The 17,878-nt window shown below is 35.6% G+C and overlaps 1 protein-coding gene across 1 annotated transcript in view; it reads left to right on the forward strand.

The window, feature by feature from the left end:
• The first annotated feature begins 94 nt into the window (after positions 1-94).
• Positions 95-17,878, forward strand: part of LOC124446009 (putative ATP-dependent RNA helicase Pl10) — a 28,710-nt gene continuing 10,926 nt past the window's right edge. Inside the window, exons 1-13 of the mRNA XM_046996798.1 lie at positions 95-223; positions 441-513; positions 2,958-3,062; positions 3,848-4,006; positions 4,811-4,880; positions 6,029-6,128; positions 6,509-6,556; positions 6,818-6,908; positions 7,186-7,262; positions 8,930-9,025; positions 12,928-13,088; positions 14,695-14,839; positions 15,268-15,412. Of these exons, the coding sequence (XP_046852754.1) occupies positions 179-223; positions 441-513; positions 2,958-3,062; positions 3,848-4,006; positions 4,811-4,880; positions 6,029-6,128; positions 6,509-6,556; positions 6,818-6,908; positions 7,186-7,262; positions 8,930-9,025; positions 12,928-13,088; positions 14,695-14,839; positions 15,268-15,412 (1,315 nt within the window). The 5' untranslated portion in view covers positions 95-178. The remainder of the gene's footprint in view (positions 224-440; positions 514-2,957; positions 3,063-3,847; positions 4,007-4,810; positions 4,881-6,028; positions 6,129-6,508; positions 6,557-6,817; positions 6,909-7,185; positions 7,263-8,929; positions 9,026-12,927; positions 13,089-14,694; positions 14,840-15,267; positions 15,413-17,878) is intronic.

Consider the following 17,878-nt stretch of genomic DNA (forward strand, 5'->3'; position numbering starts at 1 on the left):
GCTTCGTGCAACCGGCTCCAGAATTCCACGATTGCCTACTTGAAGTACTCCATTTTTCACTGTGACCGATGGATTGCTGCCTGAAGGCTCACTTAGACAATAAAACAGTTTTCACTTTTACTTAGCAAACGCCACCAGAAGAAATCCTACTTATTTAAAATCAAATATCATTTCAGTTATGAGTTATGGAGCCCCAGAAAATAATCGAAGTCTAGATCGGCAAGTATGTTAGTAATATAGTCTTTCTTTAAGCGGACTTTTTATCGGGAATTTTCTGTTGATTGTAAATATCAAACTTGCTTTGCCATTGCCAAAAATAATCCTGTTAGCGCGCGTTCATTGCCTGGGCATGTACATTTGTGTTTTACTTGACGATGCCCTTTTTAACAGATAATACTGTTTAAAAAAGTATTATACATATACGTTCGTGTTTTTCTTAGTTTGCTGGCCTAGACTTGAAAGCCGGTGATTTGCAAAGTCGGAACGCTGGCACTCAAAGGACTTCACAAAGCAGTAAGTTATGGTTTACTCTATTTATAATAAATCTGCACTTTTAGGTTTTTGTTACTGAAAAATAGTCTTTAAAGCATGCGTGACGTGCTGTTTTACTATTACCCACTACATACGTAATTAGCTATAGAAATAATAACCTTTTTATTTCTCATATTGCTTTGTGGCATGAAATATTGATAGGGACTTTGATCTGGCAATTCCATTGGTGTTCTAGGCTGATTATGCAATGCTAGTAAATGTAGTAAACCCTGCAGTATATGAAGCCTACTAATTTGCGTAGTTTAATTAATTACAAGTGTCTTGGCTGATTATGATATAAAGTATGTAGCTATTGTGGCAAAGTATATGTCTTATTGACTTATTCTACAACATTTTCACCATTTTGGAATCTTGAAAGAAATTGTAGAAACTCAAACAATTTAAAAAATAGGTTAAGCTAATATAGGATTCTAAGATATGTTGTAGGAGAGTTACCATTCCAATTTTAAATCAAGGAAGTTGATAAGGATATTTGGGCAATTGATAATTGGGGAGCTATTATTCACATATATATGATATGCCATATTGAATTCTTTGGAAAACCATTGCTTGCTGTTGACTGTGGTTTTACAAACTGCTGTTTATTTTGAAAAACATGCAGAGCCAGTTTTCTCATGTTTGCACTATAGTGCAATATTACCCAACCACTATCCTTATTAAAAAAGAATCAAAGCTGTTCTTTCACACTCATGTTTCATAAATGGTCAGCATGTTCATGTGCGTATTGAATAACTAAAATAGTTTCTCAACTTTTTGAGCAATAATTATTAAGCTTATACCGAATCTTTAGTTTTCACTCGTATGGTTGTGACATAACTATTTACTTGTTAAAAACTTAAATTATGCCTTCCTGAACACTACTCTTTTCGTAAGAGTTTATTGTTATACTTCATAGCTTTTCTTTTGATAAAAATGAAGAATTTATGTCTGTCATATTCGACAAAATATGGAGAATGTGGTAGAGTCTTGTCCAGCACGTCCCTGTAGTCCTCCTGGACTACCCAAGCTTTTATAGCAATTTCAAAATAAAAAGTTTATATAAAATAATCAACTATAACCATGAAAACTAAACATCTGATGTGGGATTTCTAAACATGTCATAATTATAAATTAGGTCCTATTCAATTTAATGTGCTAACATTATTGTCAAAAGTTGCCTTCTTATGCTTAGTTTTTTCATTCCTCTGGTTTGATTTGAGGTTGTTGGGAATCGCAATGATGTTTATTAACATTTAAAACCTGCCAATTTAAAGAATGTAAATTTGTTGAGGTGCATGGCCTTAGAAGTCCATTATGAAATTTCTTGTTTATCACTTCAAGTGTCGATGCTGTACCATGTCATACATTTGTTGGTCTACCCACTTGCCATCTTCATATCAATGTCTCTGAACACTTGAGAGTGTTGTCTTTGACATGAAAACAGTCATCACGCCCTGCCATATCTACCATCTTATTTCATATTAATTTATCAGCTTACATAGCTTAATAAATCTTGAAAGTCTACCAATCTCTTAACTCGCACTCACAGTGATTGTCCAAAGCGCTTCCATCCCACTTGAGTTATTTTAAGCACCCCACTACTCTTTGTGATCATATCCACCATTGTTTACATCTGTATTGTACGTATCGTTTCTCACAGTGTAAGTACTCTTGGTCCAATTTGTCACTGTAATTTAATCTCTGTATTTATGTTCGTAATATATAAGTTTTGCTCAGCTTTGTCTGATGATTTCTTATACAAAGATGAAAATTCAAAAACCAAATAAAATTATGATTATTGTTCCAATGACAACGCTAAAAATTGCTGCTAATTAGAAATTATGGTAATATTATCTACGACTTAGCACAAAATTATCATGGAAAGGTTTCCTTGTCGGATTTTCGAAATTATGAAAAGTTTGCCAATTGTCTTTATTATGAAAAATTTCTTACTTTAAACTATAACTGTATGGTGGGAGAATTTTTATTTGCCTTGATGAAAATGGTTTGGAATTTAGTTTAACTATAAAGGTTGATAATGTAAAATAAATGACTTTTTTTTATTTAATTGCATTATCAAGTGTATTTGATTTCAGTCATTAAGGAAACATTGCATTAAATCTAAACAGTTTTTAGCTTATATACTTTTTAGTATATTTTGTATATATCCATTTGCATGTCTTACAATGGCATGTTAGTTAAGCTGAGTAATAGTTTGCATTAAGTATCACCCGGACAAAATGTATGTATTTGATTGTCATTCATGGTGATGAACGTCGAAACACCACCCTTTAAGTTATTTTGTGGTGAGGACTGTTGAAGTTATTATATTTTATTTCACAAAAAAATCTCAACCTTGCTTTTCTGTGCAGTATCTAATAAGGTGACGTGTCAGCTTGTGAAAAATATTGTTCTTTTTTATGTAGCTTACATCCCTCCTCATCTTCGTGGAGGAGGTGGAGGCACACAACAACGTTCAGCTGAATTTTTTAGCAGAGACAGCTATTACGGAGGAAGAAGTGGTGGAAGAGGTACGTATGACAAAGAAATTTACACTAGGTACCATCTCAGGAAGGGAGTGTAAGGACGTTTTTGAAAGTTATTCTTCATGCTTTATTTTTCTTTTATTATTCTATTACCCAACTCAAATATAGCCTACAAAAATCGTGAACTTTAGCTATTTAGGTTCAGCCACTTAAACTTAAAACTTGACCAATACGCGACATAAATTAACAAAACAGTTACGTACGTAGGTATGGTGTGAATCAACACAAACTTTGGTAATATCGCTTCACAATTTCTAAATAAACGAAGCTTATATTAACAATATAAATGCGCTGACTTTATGGAGTTCTCGACAATATATGTAACTCCGACGCATTGTTGAGTAAAATGCTTTGAAAAACTTAATTCTGCCGGCATAAATTCCCGCACAATCTCGCTGCAAAAGCAGCCAAAAGTCATGCAAATTCTTTGGACTATACAATGACCGAAAATGCAAGCTGTCACTGGATTGAAACTTAGACCAACTAGATTGCACAATTGTTATGAATGGACCAATCGATACAGACAAAGTTGAACTTTCGAGTGTTTCATTCACTCCAAAAGTCAGTCAAGAATCACGGTATCATAACTCCTGCGAAATGACTATGTTTACTACACAAATCGTTCGAAGTCAAAGTAGCGAATAATTGCTGTATTCTCTTTGCCGAATTCCCTGACTACCGATGCCTCGATCCATTACTTGAATGCCCCGAGGAAGTTAGTGGTCGTAAGCTAAAAGTTCGTTTAATCAGTGTCTTATTTTATGTTATAGGTTATTCCCGTAGCAATAGTTATGGCAACAGTTACGGTGGGGGAAGTTATGGATATAATCAATACAATAACTTTGGTGGCAATAATAGAAATAACTATGGCGGTGGTTATGGAAAACGTGGTAGTGGTTATAGGGACAGAAATTACGACTCTCCCAAAGGTATAAAATGTTATAATAGTATCCATTTATTCTCGTATTCTAAAAGCTCACTCACAATCATTGAGTGCGACATGAAAATTGCCCTCTCTCTAATCAATGACAAAGTCGTTTTTTCATCGATGGCAAGATTTTCGCTAGAATCATACAATCATGGCTATGAAATTGTTCTCTTCGAGCACATAACTGTGAGCTGATTTTGAAGCCCTGCTCAGTGATTGTGAGGGTGAGTGAGCTTTTAGATTGTGGGACGTACACACTACGCCATATGGTGGTTCTGTTTTTGAGGTTTGCATTTTAGGGCTAATTTTCAAAAAAGTCGGGTTCACTAGAATCCTTTGCTTGCTTTTCGAAAAACTCGTAAATAACAAGAATGGGGTAAATTTGTGGAAAATTACGTGTGTTAACGAGGCATTATTGTTGCTGATGTAAACGAAATGTAAGCACTATTGAGACCGTACCATAGTTCTAGCGGATAGGGAAAACGTAGGCTTCATTGTTTTCACTCTGGCGTGGTGTAAGTCTTAACGATGAAATAATGCTGCTTTTATCAAATAATCAGACGCTCATATAAACATCATTGGCCAATCGGCTTTTCTAATGTCGAACAAGCATCTGGTAAAAATCATGTAGTATTATAAAACCTAGCAGTGAGCTACGTAATCTTCATGAGACATTTTTCGCCCAAAAGTACGAAACATCGTCGTTTGAAACAAAGTATCGTCACTTTTTAACATTCATTGTATCTATGTAGAAAAACATACACGTCTCGTGCATATAAATATGTTTTTGACTGTAACATTGTAGATCCTTGGATGTCGTTGCCCTCTGCGGAAGATTGGGGCAAGCTATTACCACCCAATGAACGCTTGGAAAGGTACTTAAAGATCTTTTAATAGCTAAATTCAGTATGAAAAATACCTGTGACTCATTCGGTTTTGAAAAAGTCTGCCAAGGGAAAAGGAAAGTTAAAATGAGGTTTATAATTATCATTTTTGGAATTTTTGAAATGTTAGTTCTCATAAACTGAATTCGTTCATGTTAAGCATAGCGGGGCAAGATCTTAATCTATTGTGGAAATTTTATTGATGCGCGAAGAAATTGCTAATTTCTAAGAAATTCTAGTCAGTAAAGATTGCAATTTTTTATCGGATAAATTTAAATTTTATGCTTTTCTTATGTGTGAATTAGTTTTTTTGACTATGGTTTGCAGTTAGCTTTAGACACCTTCATTTACGTAGCGCAGCTTCCTAGGATGCTAACAACTGTCACTCATTGGTTTGGTAAAAAATGGATCATTTGTGATGATAGAAAGTTTAGTTTTTTGAAGCACTTATATGTACCATGTCAAGAAATTGCTTGTTCCCATTTTCCATAGATGGATTTGTTCTCAAACCATAAATTAAAACAGTTGTAAAGCTTTGTTTTAAAGTAATTGTAAAGGTAATTGTAAAACTGGAAGTAGAGTTTAAATTGAGCATTTTTGTGGTGAAGAAAGAACGCAATTAATAACTACTCTGGAGAAAAGAACACATTTTATTGATACATCTTTTCAAAATAGAAAAAAATTCAGTTAAAAACATTTTAAATTCCTTCACTTCATCCAAGTTTGGAAATGTGTTATTTTGTCTTGCGTGTATTTACAATTTGAATTCTTGCATGATTTTTTTCTAAAATCTGGAATGCCGTAATTGCAAGCATTCTTTACAAGTTGCGCTCTCTGTTCTTTGTTTGGGAGTTTGTGACTTATTAACTAATCGTGGAAAATCAACCAAGCAAAAACAACATTGTGGATTATTGTCACATGAACTAATATGTAACAAATTTGTTGTTCTCCTTTTTTTGCGCGCAATTTGAAGATTTTTTGAAAATGAAGTGTTCAATAAAAACAGCTGAAATGTGCTACATTCACATGAAATCAATTTTGCAAGATCGATCTTGCACGCCGATTTGCTCTCTGTGATAGTATACATGCGACTGAAACGCGTGTTAATCTCTCTTCTAAATGTTTATTTTAACTTTCAGAGAACTGTATGCTGGCTGCAACACCGGTATCAATTTTGACAAATACGAAGATATTCCCGTGGAGGCGACCGGAGATAAATGCCCAGATCATATTGAAAATGTTGTTAGAATATATAAATTTTGCAAGACGTTGCACCTGTGCATTTTGCTTTGTGTATAGCTTGTTAATTCATACCCGGTTATATTTGCTGAAAAAAGTGCTACCTCTTGTATACTAGGATCCCACTCATATTGCACGAACATGTTTGCTACACAATCATCAACTACTTAGTCATCACCACCGCGTTTTAGAAATAGGTTTTCTCTTTTTGCTAGCTTATCAACATTTTATGTCGAAATAGTTGTTTTGTTTTGTGTCATCACTAATTCAAAAATTGAAGGTTGTTGGACGTTCGTCCTCGTCAATTGCTTACCATTTTTTCCAAACACTAAATTTTATTTTTACTTTCTTGCTGATGTTTTTTCTACGTTTTTATATAGTTCTCTGATTGCTCCAAACTGGGAGAAGTTATAACTCACAATATTGAAGTAAGTCTATCCGCGAAATTCTCAAAAAGAAGTTGTTATCGTGATTATTCAGTGTTTCCACAACGTACAACAAAAAAATTTTCGTAGATTCTTCAGATTACTCAGATATTGGAAAATTTCCTCCGATTTCTTTGATTCCTGTTTTTTCGTCGAAATCCAATTTTTTGGTCAGAATTTCGTCAAAAAGGGAAACCTTGCGATTATTTGAGACGGGATGTGACGTAGATGCGTAGACAGTATTTTTTTTTCATTTACATTCAGCTGTGTCAATATTCCAAGCCAACACCGGTTCAAAAATATGCCATACCGATCATCACTGGATATCGTGACTTGATGGCCTGCGCTCAGACAGGTTAGCTTTTTTAAACTACTTTCTTTTGAGTTGTTCATGCCATGAATACATTGGCGAATTTTTGTTATTTTTAAGTGAATCTGTTGTAAGAGTGAATTGAATGTGTTGGAAACGCATTACATGCATTAAAAGGATAGAAGTTTATGCTAGACATTGCCAATTTAAAAAAAATTGTTTTAAAATTGGATGCGTCCGTTTTCTAAATCTTGTACAATATCCGTGTCCCTTTTCTGTTCGCCAAGGAAATTTAATTGAGGAAAATTTATTCATCTTGCAGGATCTGGAAAGACTGCTGCATTCCTTATTCCGATTTTGAGTCGAATTTTTGAAGATGGACCTCCGTCCCCCCCTGACGTATGTACTTTTTATGTATTTTTTTAATGACAAGACAGTCAGACAATCATCTTTTCTGTTATTTATCGTATTTGACCAATCACCGTTAATCGTGCAATCATCCTTTACCGCTTAATGCTTAGATAATGAACTCTAGAGAATGCAACATTTGTTTACTTTTGTTTTCCTGTCTTACTGATTTCGTGCTAAAGATTAGACCCATCCCCAAATTTTCAAAATTTGATTTTGGAAAAATACTCTAAGAAAAAGTCTCCTAAAGATTTGTTACTCTACAACTTACTTCATCTAAAACTTAGTTTAAACTAAAAACTTAAATTTCTATCTAACACTTTCGCAGCATTGTGGCAATTAATCCTTATTCGCACTCGAATATCGAGCTGGTAGGCCCCTTCGGAAGATATCTTTCAAAAATGCTCATATTTAAATTTGTAAATGGTGCATATGTTGTGCATCACATGCAAGAACATTGTATGAATGCAGTCAAGCTTTTGTGAGTAGCACTAAGTTATACTGCATAAAAGTAGACGGACGACCGAAGGATGGACTTCCATATCATTGATCTCTATAATATACTGGATTTAGCTTAAACAATATTATTAGTAAAAACTCGAAAGCTTAAATGTATTATTCTTTCGAGTTGTTACAATATAATGTCGGCTTCAATGATTTGAAGCATTACGACAACCCATTTAAACACATGATGCGAGTAAAACTATGGGCAATGAATTCAATGAAACATTTGATATGTGCAATTCCTCTGCATTCAAGGATGAAACTTAAGTTCAAATCAGAGCAGATCGTTTCTGAAAAAGCCATAAGCGTTTGATTTTATAGAATAATGCCTTTTTTCATCTTTTCATTTTCTTCACAGAGCACTGTGACCAGAGTGTGAGATAAACGATACGCATTAAAACCAAACTGCATTAAATACCAATGCGATTTTGTTATTTTACTTATTTACATAGTTAAGGTATCAGATAAGAGTGAATGTGCAAGTACAATGTAGAGCGGATATGAAATATGATTGTAAAAGACGAGTGGACAAGATTGAAAGAAAATGTGTGGGAAGGGGGGGGGGCAAGTAATCGAAGAAATTAAAATATGAAAAACACAGTGTTAAAAGAAAAAAGTTGATGATGGCTTGAGTTTAGAAAAACTTAATCGTTTAAATAGCTAAATATTATGCTACACAATCTGTAGTTAGTCTGAATAAGTCTTGGGTATGAAAATAAATATTGTATTGTCAATGTTGTCTGTTCATATGAAAATAAGCTTGCTTTTGATTTCTCGTGAGTGAACGACCTATCATACTCTTCAAAAACGTTCAAAAGATAAATTGTTGAACATATAGCGTTTATCGTACTGAATAGTTACATACACAATTGCAATACATGTATCGTTGGAACCATGGAATGAGTATTATTTGCGCAAAATTTGCACAAAATACGTAATGAGTTTAGAGATGAAGCCAAGATGGCGGATTGATTTGCTTAATTGTCACACTGCTTCGCTTCGTGATAATGACAATGCTTTGATCGAAGGTTGCGCTGATTGGGAGTATACAGTATTTGTAACACCAACATAAAATTTTGTTACTTAATAGCTATGTATTAAATTATTAAAAGGAAATTTGGTAACATTGTTGAATTTGTTGCATGTTTTTACAGATGAAGCATCTTGGTCGACGAAAGCAGTTTCCTATCGGTCTTATTCTTGCTCCGACCCGTGAATTAGCCATTCAAATTCTCGATGAAGCAAAAAAGGTTAGGCATGTGTCTCTCGCAGCAGTTACCTAGATACTGCTCAATTTTTCTTATTGAAGCTGGTTGTAGTTTTGTATTGTGTTTGTTAAATTTTCTCACCTATGCTATATGAAAAATGAAAATCAATTGTATGAACGAGACAACTCACGGTTACACAAAGAATTGATTGAACTTTTGCTAAAAGAAGAAAGATATGGATTTTATTTATCGATGCCCGGTTTCCATATAATCGTTTCTGTTGCGTGATTTAGGAGTGACTGACAACGTATAATAAGGACGGTGAATTATATTTGAAATAAACACAATATTACTTACTAGTAATATAATAGTTTAAAAACAATAGATGCAAGCGGGTGGTAAAAAAGAGGAAATTGAACTTTACTTCAACTGAAAATAAAAGCCCTAACTCTAACCTAACCTGCTGGATCAAACTAGTCTGCACAGCTAATACCGGCAACAGCAAAGATACCTCAGTTGGTGGTAACCTCCAAGTTTTTTCGATACTCTAGACTATGGGTATTATTCTGTGGTCTTTACGAAGCTCTGATCCACCGATCTGTTGATGTGACCAACTTCTCTTACCTCAGGGAATTAGTTCATCTCAAAATACTTAAGCTTGTTGATTATTTACCATTTACAAGAGAAGGGTACGCAGACTAAGGAACTGATGGTAACATGATAAAACGATAAGGGCACACCAGAGAAGTAGTGAGCGCATACATCCGAACGATTCTTGAATTGCCCACTTTAAAGGAGAAATGTTGCTCAAAGTTCACGAAGCATTTCAGAAGAAACATATATGTTGAAAAATAGAATCCTCCTGACACACCCTTGAAAGTCTTGGTAAATTTGATGCGGCTCTTCATTTCACATCAGGCAAACTACAGGTGATCAAGGGAAAACTAGCGATAACCGATGGAAATTGGCGTGAGTGGTTGTTTTAAGAGATGGTGAATGCCTTAGAACAATAAACAAGGAACTGTTTCGTGAAGGAATCTGATAATAACATAATTAAGAAAGGATAAAGCTCGCAGGGTCAAGATTAAGTTGTTAAGGGATGTCTGTACTTTTCCAGAGGTCATAATTCAGTCAACTCTACTGCGATTGTGATAGCATAAGAAAGAAAAAAGATATTGGTACAGAAGAGAGTATGTTTTAACTGTGTTAAAGGGGAAGATACAATCCTTCCGAATGTAAAAGTAAAGAGAGATGCCAGGTTAGTCAAAGCGACACCATACATCTATTTGTGAGACATAACCAACTTTTCTGACGAATCTTGAATGACAGCCAATCATGTTGGGAGGTCTGCGATCATGCATTCTGTGGTGTTGGAAAAAATAAATGGGTTCAAATGTTGTGCACGGCTGGATAGTGAAGCGAGTCATTGTTAGGAATCTTCAACTACCCTGAACTTGATTCCGAAGTTCAATCAATGAGCCACAGACAATTGAAGGTTATATATCACCGCTGTGAAGGAAAAATGATTTTTCAAGATTGTTGAGTTAAGTTAGAATAGAATTGGAGAAACGTACGACGAAGTGGAAGTGCGATGTAGCTATCACCGTTTGTCTCGTTTTAATGCAGAGAGCCAAGAAATTACGAACCCATCCTCGAGATCCATTTAGCTTCCTTTGGTGATTCTAGCAATAAGGGAAAAGCATTAGTTGTGGCCAAATCTCGCACAAACTACTCTAACCATCCCAAGATTGCAATTTGTGGCTGCTCATATGGCTCTGAATTTGGTTGTACGTAATTTTACTGTCAGCTGGACGGCATGACACGATTCCATTTCATTGGTCTAACCATAACAGGAGTGTCGTCAGTTTGTGGCCAGTCGAATTTGAAAAACGTCGAGAATGTTTTATGGCTACCTGTTTTTACAACTGACAATCAAGGGAGTAGAGCCAGAATTATGAATAGCATAGAAATGGAATGGAACGGAGCACGAAGTACCAATAGAGTATCAACTCAGTCACGAAATCAGGTCAGGCAAGCCAGGCAGCGAAGAACATTCAATGAGACATGTTTGCTGTTGATGTTGAGATAAGTATTTTTACGACAGTACTGACGAAAGATTTGTCGAAAGATATAGCTAACACAAAGAGGTGTTCATATGTGCCATATCAACCGCTGAGGTCGAAAACCTAGGAAGATTTCTTGTTAATAAAGCACAACAACATGCAATCGAACAGTCCAACTTTGCCGAGGAAGAAAATCAACAGCGATTTACGATGTATAAAGATGAACTGTTAGAGTCTCGTGGTCGTATCCAGTGAAATTATCCATTCTACCTATCAGATGATGTGTTATTTACAGCTGAAATCGTACATAGATCTCATTTCACGGTATTACAAGGAGGATAGGAATGGTAATGGCCAAGGTTCAAGAGAAATTTCGGATACCTCGGTTACGTAAAACAATCGAGAAGATTATCTCGAGATTTCATAGATGTAAAAGCTCTGTGCGTTTCACCGGGTTTACTGCCATATTGTAGAACCGAACAATCCACACCATTAAATGTATTTGTGGTCGATTTTTTATGAAGTACAGACAGAAATAGAATAAAAGAAAGTCCTACATCGTTTATATTTTCAGTCTTACTCGTGCAGTGTAACTAGAGTTACTACCGACTCTTGAGATAAAGGAATTTCTTCCTAATTTAAATCCTCTTATTACGCAAAGAGGTAGGCCGTCGGCGATTTGCTCAAATAAAGACCACACGTTTGTTGCTGCTGCAAAGTGGTTAAGATGCGTGAGAAAAGATGAAAAGTTTAATTAGCTTTTTCGCTAGCATTCAATTGCTTGAAGATTAAACTTGAGCAGGGCCCCATTGTCGGAAGGTGAGTTTGAGCGTTTAATCGGTATGATGAAAACAATTTTCTAACTAACTTGGAAAACTAACTTGGGTAGAGTTAAAGTAAAGTCTCGATTGATAGTGAATTGTTCATGACCAGTTGATTGCTATGCTATGTGAAGGATGATATGAAATAACCACTGTTATCACCAAATTCAATGCTGTTTTGAATGCAAATTACATACTAGAATTGAAAAATCATGTGTGAATAATCGAGATAAGAAAGCGCCCGAAGTATTTGAACCCGCTAAAAGAAGAAATACGGAAGCGAGGGATAATTGAATACATGCAAGCTTTTTGGAAACGTCTCGAATACTCATTCATCAAAGGGAAACTCTATTTAATGCCGAGGAAATTATGTCAATTAGGCAGACATGTTTTGTTATAGATGGACGATCGAAATTGAAGGAAGTGATTTTCTCGTGGTCGAGATCTTGAGAGATGAGGTTGTTTGGGGAGTGAAGTTTTAGAAATGGTCGTGATTATTTAAAACGAGCCGTAATAAAATCACTACGCTCTCGAACTTCAACGTGATGACCCGTGAAACACCGACCAGATGACAGTAGTTCAACTCTCAGGCTTAAATTCTGGATGGTGAAACGTTTGTTCTGAAGTGCAAAGTTTTTAACGCAGTACAAGCAATTAAAGATACTTTAGATGTTGGCATCAAGGTGTAAAAAGTATACTCTTGGAAAAAGTTCTCTAACCTAAGACACGCGCAAAATATGCAAAAATTTGCGATAATTCTAAGTATTTTAACGTTCTCTGGTGCAGCTAACTCTTAATCTTTTGAAAACTCAAACTTTTGAACCAGCGAGAGAACTGTTATTGAAAGTCTTGAAATCTGCAAGCCAATTTGCAAATTTTATTGTAATTCCAGTCTGAACAACATTGATCCTCGCCGTTCTAAACCTAACGCAAACCTTGTGAAATATCTGCCATTATTCTGTGAATTATCTTTCTATAGGTGCATTACAGAATTTTGATTTTTTTCTTCTAAATGTTCAACGTAGCTTAAAGAATAATAGAAAGATATTTTGGGTTTTAGTTTGCGTATAGATCTCACGTACGTCCTGCCGTCGTCTACGGCGGAGCTGATGTTGGCCAACAAATGCGTGATCTTGACCGCGGTTGTCATCTTCTTGTTGCCACCCCTGGACGTCTGGTGGACATGTTGGATCGTGGCAAGATTGGCTTGGATGTTTGCAAGTAAGAAATGCCACTGTGCATGACAACTTTAAAAATTTGCAATCAAAAGAATTAGTATTTCGTATTGTGGTTTCCCAGTAGACGATTTTATGACTATGCTTTTGTCGACTCACCTTTTATTTAAAATCGTCTTGTCCTGTGCTGATCTTTAGTTTAATTTTTTTTCTGTGAATTGATTGAGCTAAATATTTTTCTAAATGAGTGACTGCCCATTTCAGTGTAGTAATAACTTGAAGTTCACTTAAGTACACTGTAAAAAAATTAAATTTAACCTTGTTTGGATTAATTTTACTGGCAATTAATTAGTATTCAACCTAGCATAATCTAGTTACATGAACCAAGACATCCTGTTTAAGATGACATCCTGTTTAACTTTTTTCCCTGATCAATATATTAATTAGGATTTTTGCTGTTTTTTTTACCTTATAAAGGTTATTTTTAGGTCTACAGATAATTTGCAATGTATTGCCATCGACAAGCACGAAAACTTTATGGTTTCCGATACAAAATAGTTTGAAGGCTTCTGTGTTAAACTATAGTGACTATAATTTTTGATATCATTCTCAATCTCATCCAATGCTTGTTAAAGATCAGACAGGAGAGATTCGACCCGTCAAATTTTTCCGACATACCTGGCTTTAACATTTTTAAGGCGGCAACTTAGCAATACTTTGTACAGTTTGCCCAAGCACATCAACAAAAAGGTTAAACTACTTGCTAAACTATAGGTCACATTTCCTGACTAAACTGAAGAGACAATAGTAGGGACAAAAGCTAACGAAATTTGATTATTTACAGAACCTGGTAACTTTAGTTTAAAATGATTTAATAAAATAACAAAAGAATATAATTAAATTTTTTACGTTATTGGTCTGCAGCTGTGTTGGCTTTGACCTGTGCAAAGCAATCTGAGCTCAACCAATCAAATCAATCGATCAAGCAATCAATCAATCAAATCAATCAATCAATCAAATCTTCAAAAGAAAAATAGATCTTTGTGGTGTTTTCACTAGCTTATGCAAACCTCGGACACGTTTGTGAGAACTCTCTTGCATTGATCTGCTCCCGAGTTCTCCCAAAGATCCCCTCGGTTTTCATAAGTTTGTGCAAACACAGTGAACATCACTTATTTCTTAAGAATTATTAAAGCTTAAACGTAAACCCAAATTTTGTGTATGGTTCTAAGAGCAATTACAAAATGAGTTGTTTACAGTTTGGTAGTATATTTTCATATATTTTGCTTCTATTGTGTTGTGAAGCTCCCACAGAAAGCTTGATGAAAGATTATGTCAAAACAGAGTTGTACTGCGAATTGCTATTATTAGTCATGACTATAGCTTAAGTTGTTTTCATGCAAATGCAATCTGTGTAAAGGCTTAAGCACAAACGGAATACAAATAAATTGTGATTTTCGTTTTTCTTCACCCAATTGAACAAATCAGGTGAGATTCTTTTGTCCTCAAACAAGCATGAAAAAGTGGATGAAAAATTTAGTGTCACGTAAATTCTCTGTTATACTTAAACTTTTTGATGACAAAGTTCACTCTGGGAAAAAAGACAACTATTTAGTATTTTTTTCATATGACATGAACCCATTTTCTTAAAGGTTCTTGGTTTTGGATGAAGCAGATCGCATGTTGGACATGGGATTTGAACCCCAAATTCGTAGAATTGTCGAGAAGGACTCGATGCCAAAAACAGGCCAAAGGCAAACCCTCATGTTTAGTGCTACATTTCCAAAGGAAATTCAGGTACGCCTTTCTCTTGAAATGGCTGGTTGGCCACATAAAGTTGATTTTCAAGGACTGGTTAAATGATATTTTCAATTCCTTAATGTGAAAAGTAAATTTTGAGAGATAATTGACGAGTGAAGTTACTAAATTTGTAAAGCTGTTTTTTAATATAGCTATATAATTTAGCTGCAAACCTCGTAAAACTTAATTGCTGCAAATCAAAAACGGCAAGATTGTATTGTTAGTATGCGTGTATAAGCTACCCACAAAAAATATTTCTCGCACCCATTTAAGAAGTATTTAAAGAACTTAAAATTTCATAATGCAGTAAAACGTTCACTGATATAAAATTTTTTACTGCATTATGTATAATCCTGATATCGGATCACGCCTTTTTTCTACTTAAAATTTCGCCAAGATTCAAGTTCTAACTTCTTTTATTTAAGGTACTTGCACGTGATTTCTTAGACAACTACATTTTCTTGGCTGTTGGACGTGTTGGTTCAACAAGCGAAAATATCACTCAAAAGGTCGTTTGGGTCGATGATGTTGACAAGAGATCTTTCTTGTTGGACCTTCTCAATGCTTCTGGTATGTCATACAATGAAATAAAAGAATTTGAAAATATTTTATTGTTAGTAAATATTCCACAATATTTTAAAAGCTCTCCTGCACTAAGCGATATCGAGACAATCTGTTGCTAACTATGAGAGTACCTAGTGTTCTTAATCCTAGCTTATACCTCGAATTTCAGAAAATGTAGCAGAAGTGGTAAGCTCAGTTTATAAGACGATATTTCGTCGAATTCAATTCGTTGAGTTAGTATACGCAGAAACTTACCTTCCTTCAAAAAATGGCGGCTCACAGAAAGGCTATTATTGGGCAACAAATTTTAAAAATTACACGAGAGAGGAGATAAAAGAAGTTCAGTTTACTGCTACATATTATTTCTAAAAGGAGAAATGTCGTTCAGCTGTGCCTGTTATTACATAATATATTTTTTTTTGAGAAGTCTGAGATTTCTCGAATCCGTTTCAGTCGTTCTCTTCAAAGAACATCAACATGGACCTACTGGTTGGACTCTATTTGGGCGATTTACTCAGTTTTCGTCTCTCTAAGAATCTTTTTGCTTTTATTCTGTGAAGAATTGAAAACAAATTGGAAAAAATCGTATAACTGAACGCTCAGCAGTGTCGCTTTTTTGTCGTTTGGCCATGTGCATTTAAGACTAATACGTTGTGACTATTATACACTGTCAGCCATGTGTTGTCTTGGAATTGCTACATTTCAGAAGATAATAATCGAACTTTGTGAAGCATTAGTGGTTCAGGAAAGATTCTGTTACCTCTCATTTTCCAGCTACTGAGCAGCAACTGAAACCAAAGATCGCTGATATGGAAGGAATATGGCAACATGCTGTTGGCCTACAATTTGTGGTTGCTACATTTCTTTTGAATGTCCTGAAGGAGGTCCTGAGGCAGCAAAAGGGTATCATAAGTTTAAAAATTTTCATTCAATTGTATTAATGGGTCTCGCTGATGCTAAATGTAGGTTAGTTTGGCCATATGCTGGATTTCCTGGAAATACCTATGATGCTCTTAAGCCCGGCGCACACGAGAGCTATGTGCTCAGCAAAATGTCATTCGTGCCAAGTGGCGTAAGCAAGTTGCTCTCGTGTGCGCGTGCTGTTTCCGAAGACTTTGGCCATTCCAGGCAGGACTGGCAAATATCTAACATGTTTGATATTTTTTGCCACGCGTGGCGAAATGCTTTGTCGATTTGTCCGTGTGCGGCGTCTTGAAGCAAATTGCTTTTGTGTTTCCAATACAGCGCTTGCTCAATAAATTTCGTATCAAACCAAAATAACGGCCCCGACTGAACAAAATGATTCAGTCGAAGAAGCAATTTCAGATGATAAACTAGTTGATGTCTGGCCTTCGATCAGCAGATTTAAACGGAGACAAAAGATAGTCTGCTTTTGAGGAAATAAGAAATCGTCCATGTTTTACAACAAGAAGCTCGTAAATGTCTGTTTCTACGGAGAATTAGCAGCAGGCATACAAGTGCTACTTCGTCTTCTTCAGAACCATAAATTGACGCAGCATTTAACTCATTCAGTTGAGCAAGCCCCTCATTTCAGTTGACCAAAATAGCGGCCCCGACTGAACAAAATGATTCAGTCAAAGAAGCAATTTCAGATGATAAACTTTAGATAATAAACTAGTTGATCTCTGGCCTTCGATCAGCAGATTTAAACGGAGACAAAAGTTTATCATCTGAAATTGCTTCTTCGACTGAATCATTTTGTTCAGTCGAGGCCGCTATTTTGGTTTGATACGAAATTTATTGAGCAAGCGCTGTATTGGAAACACAAAAGCAATTTGCTTCAAGACGCCGCACACGGACAAATCGACAAAGCATTTCGCCACGCGTGGGAAAAAATATCAAACATGTTAGATATTTGCCAGTCCTCCCTGGAATGGCAAAAGTCGTCGGAAACAGCACGCGCACACGAAAGCAACTCGCTTACGCCACTTGGCACGAATGACATTTTGCTAAGCTAAGCTTTCGTGTGCGCTTGGCTTTATCCTCCATACAACCAACCTGTGGAAAGATCTCACTGAATACACTGCCGTTCCATTAATATCCAAAAACATGAAACCCTATACCAATGCTAATCTTACACCTCAAGAGAGATACTTTAATTATCGTTTATCACGAGCAAAGATGATTCTGAATGGGTGTACGGTCAGGTAAAAGGAAGATTTCGGGTGTGACTCCAAGAGTGTGAGTGCAGTGAAAAAACCACTTATAAACTTTAGCTTGTAAAGTTTTGCATAATCTTTGCATTGAGCATAATGAGTCCTTACCTAAATAGCTTGACGTGTTTTCTGACCCATAAATATAACGGCACGACCTGGATGTCGTAAGAGACATGCTTAACATGATCAGCTGTCAGAAGGTCAAAGAAAGCTCTGTAGAAGCTGGTAGATAAGTTCTGTTTTGAAAGGAAAACTTTTGGCAGAAAAGCAAGAGCACAGAAAGCGCCATTGATTG

The sequence above is a fragment of the Xenia sp. Carnegie-2017 genome, unplaced genomic scaffold (genome assembly GCF_021976095.1).
Source record: "Xenia sp. Carnegie-2017 unplaced genomic scaffold, XeniaSp_v1 HiC_scaffold_22, whole genome shotgun sequence".
NCBI lineage: Eukaryota > Metazoa > Cnidaria > Anthozoa > Malacalcyonacea > Xeniidae > Xenia > Xenia sp. Carnegie-2017.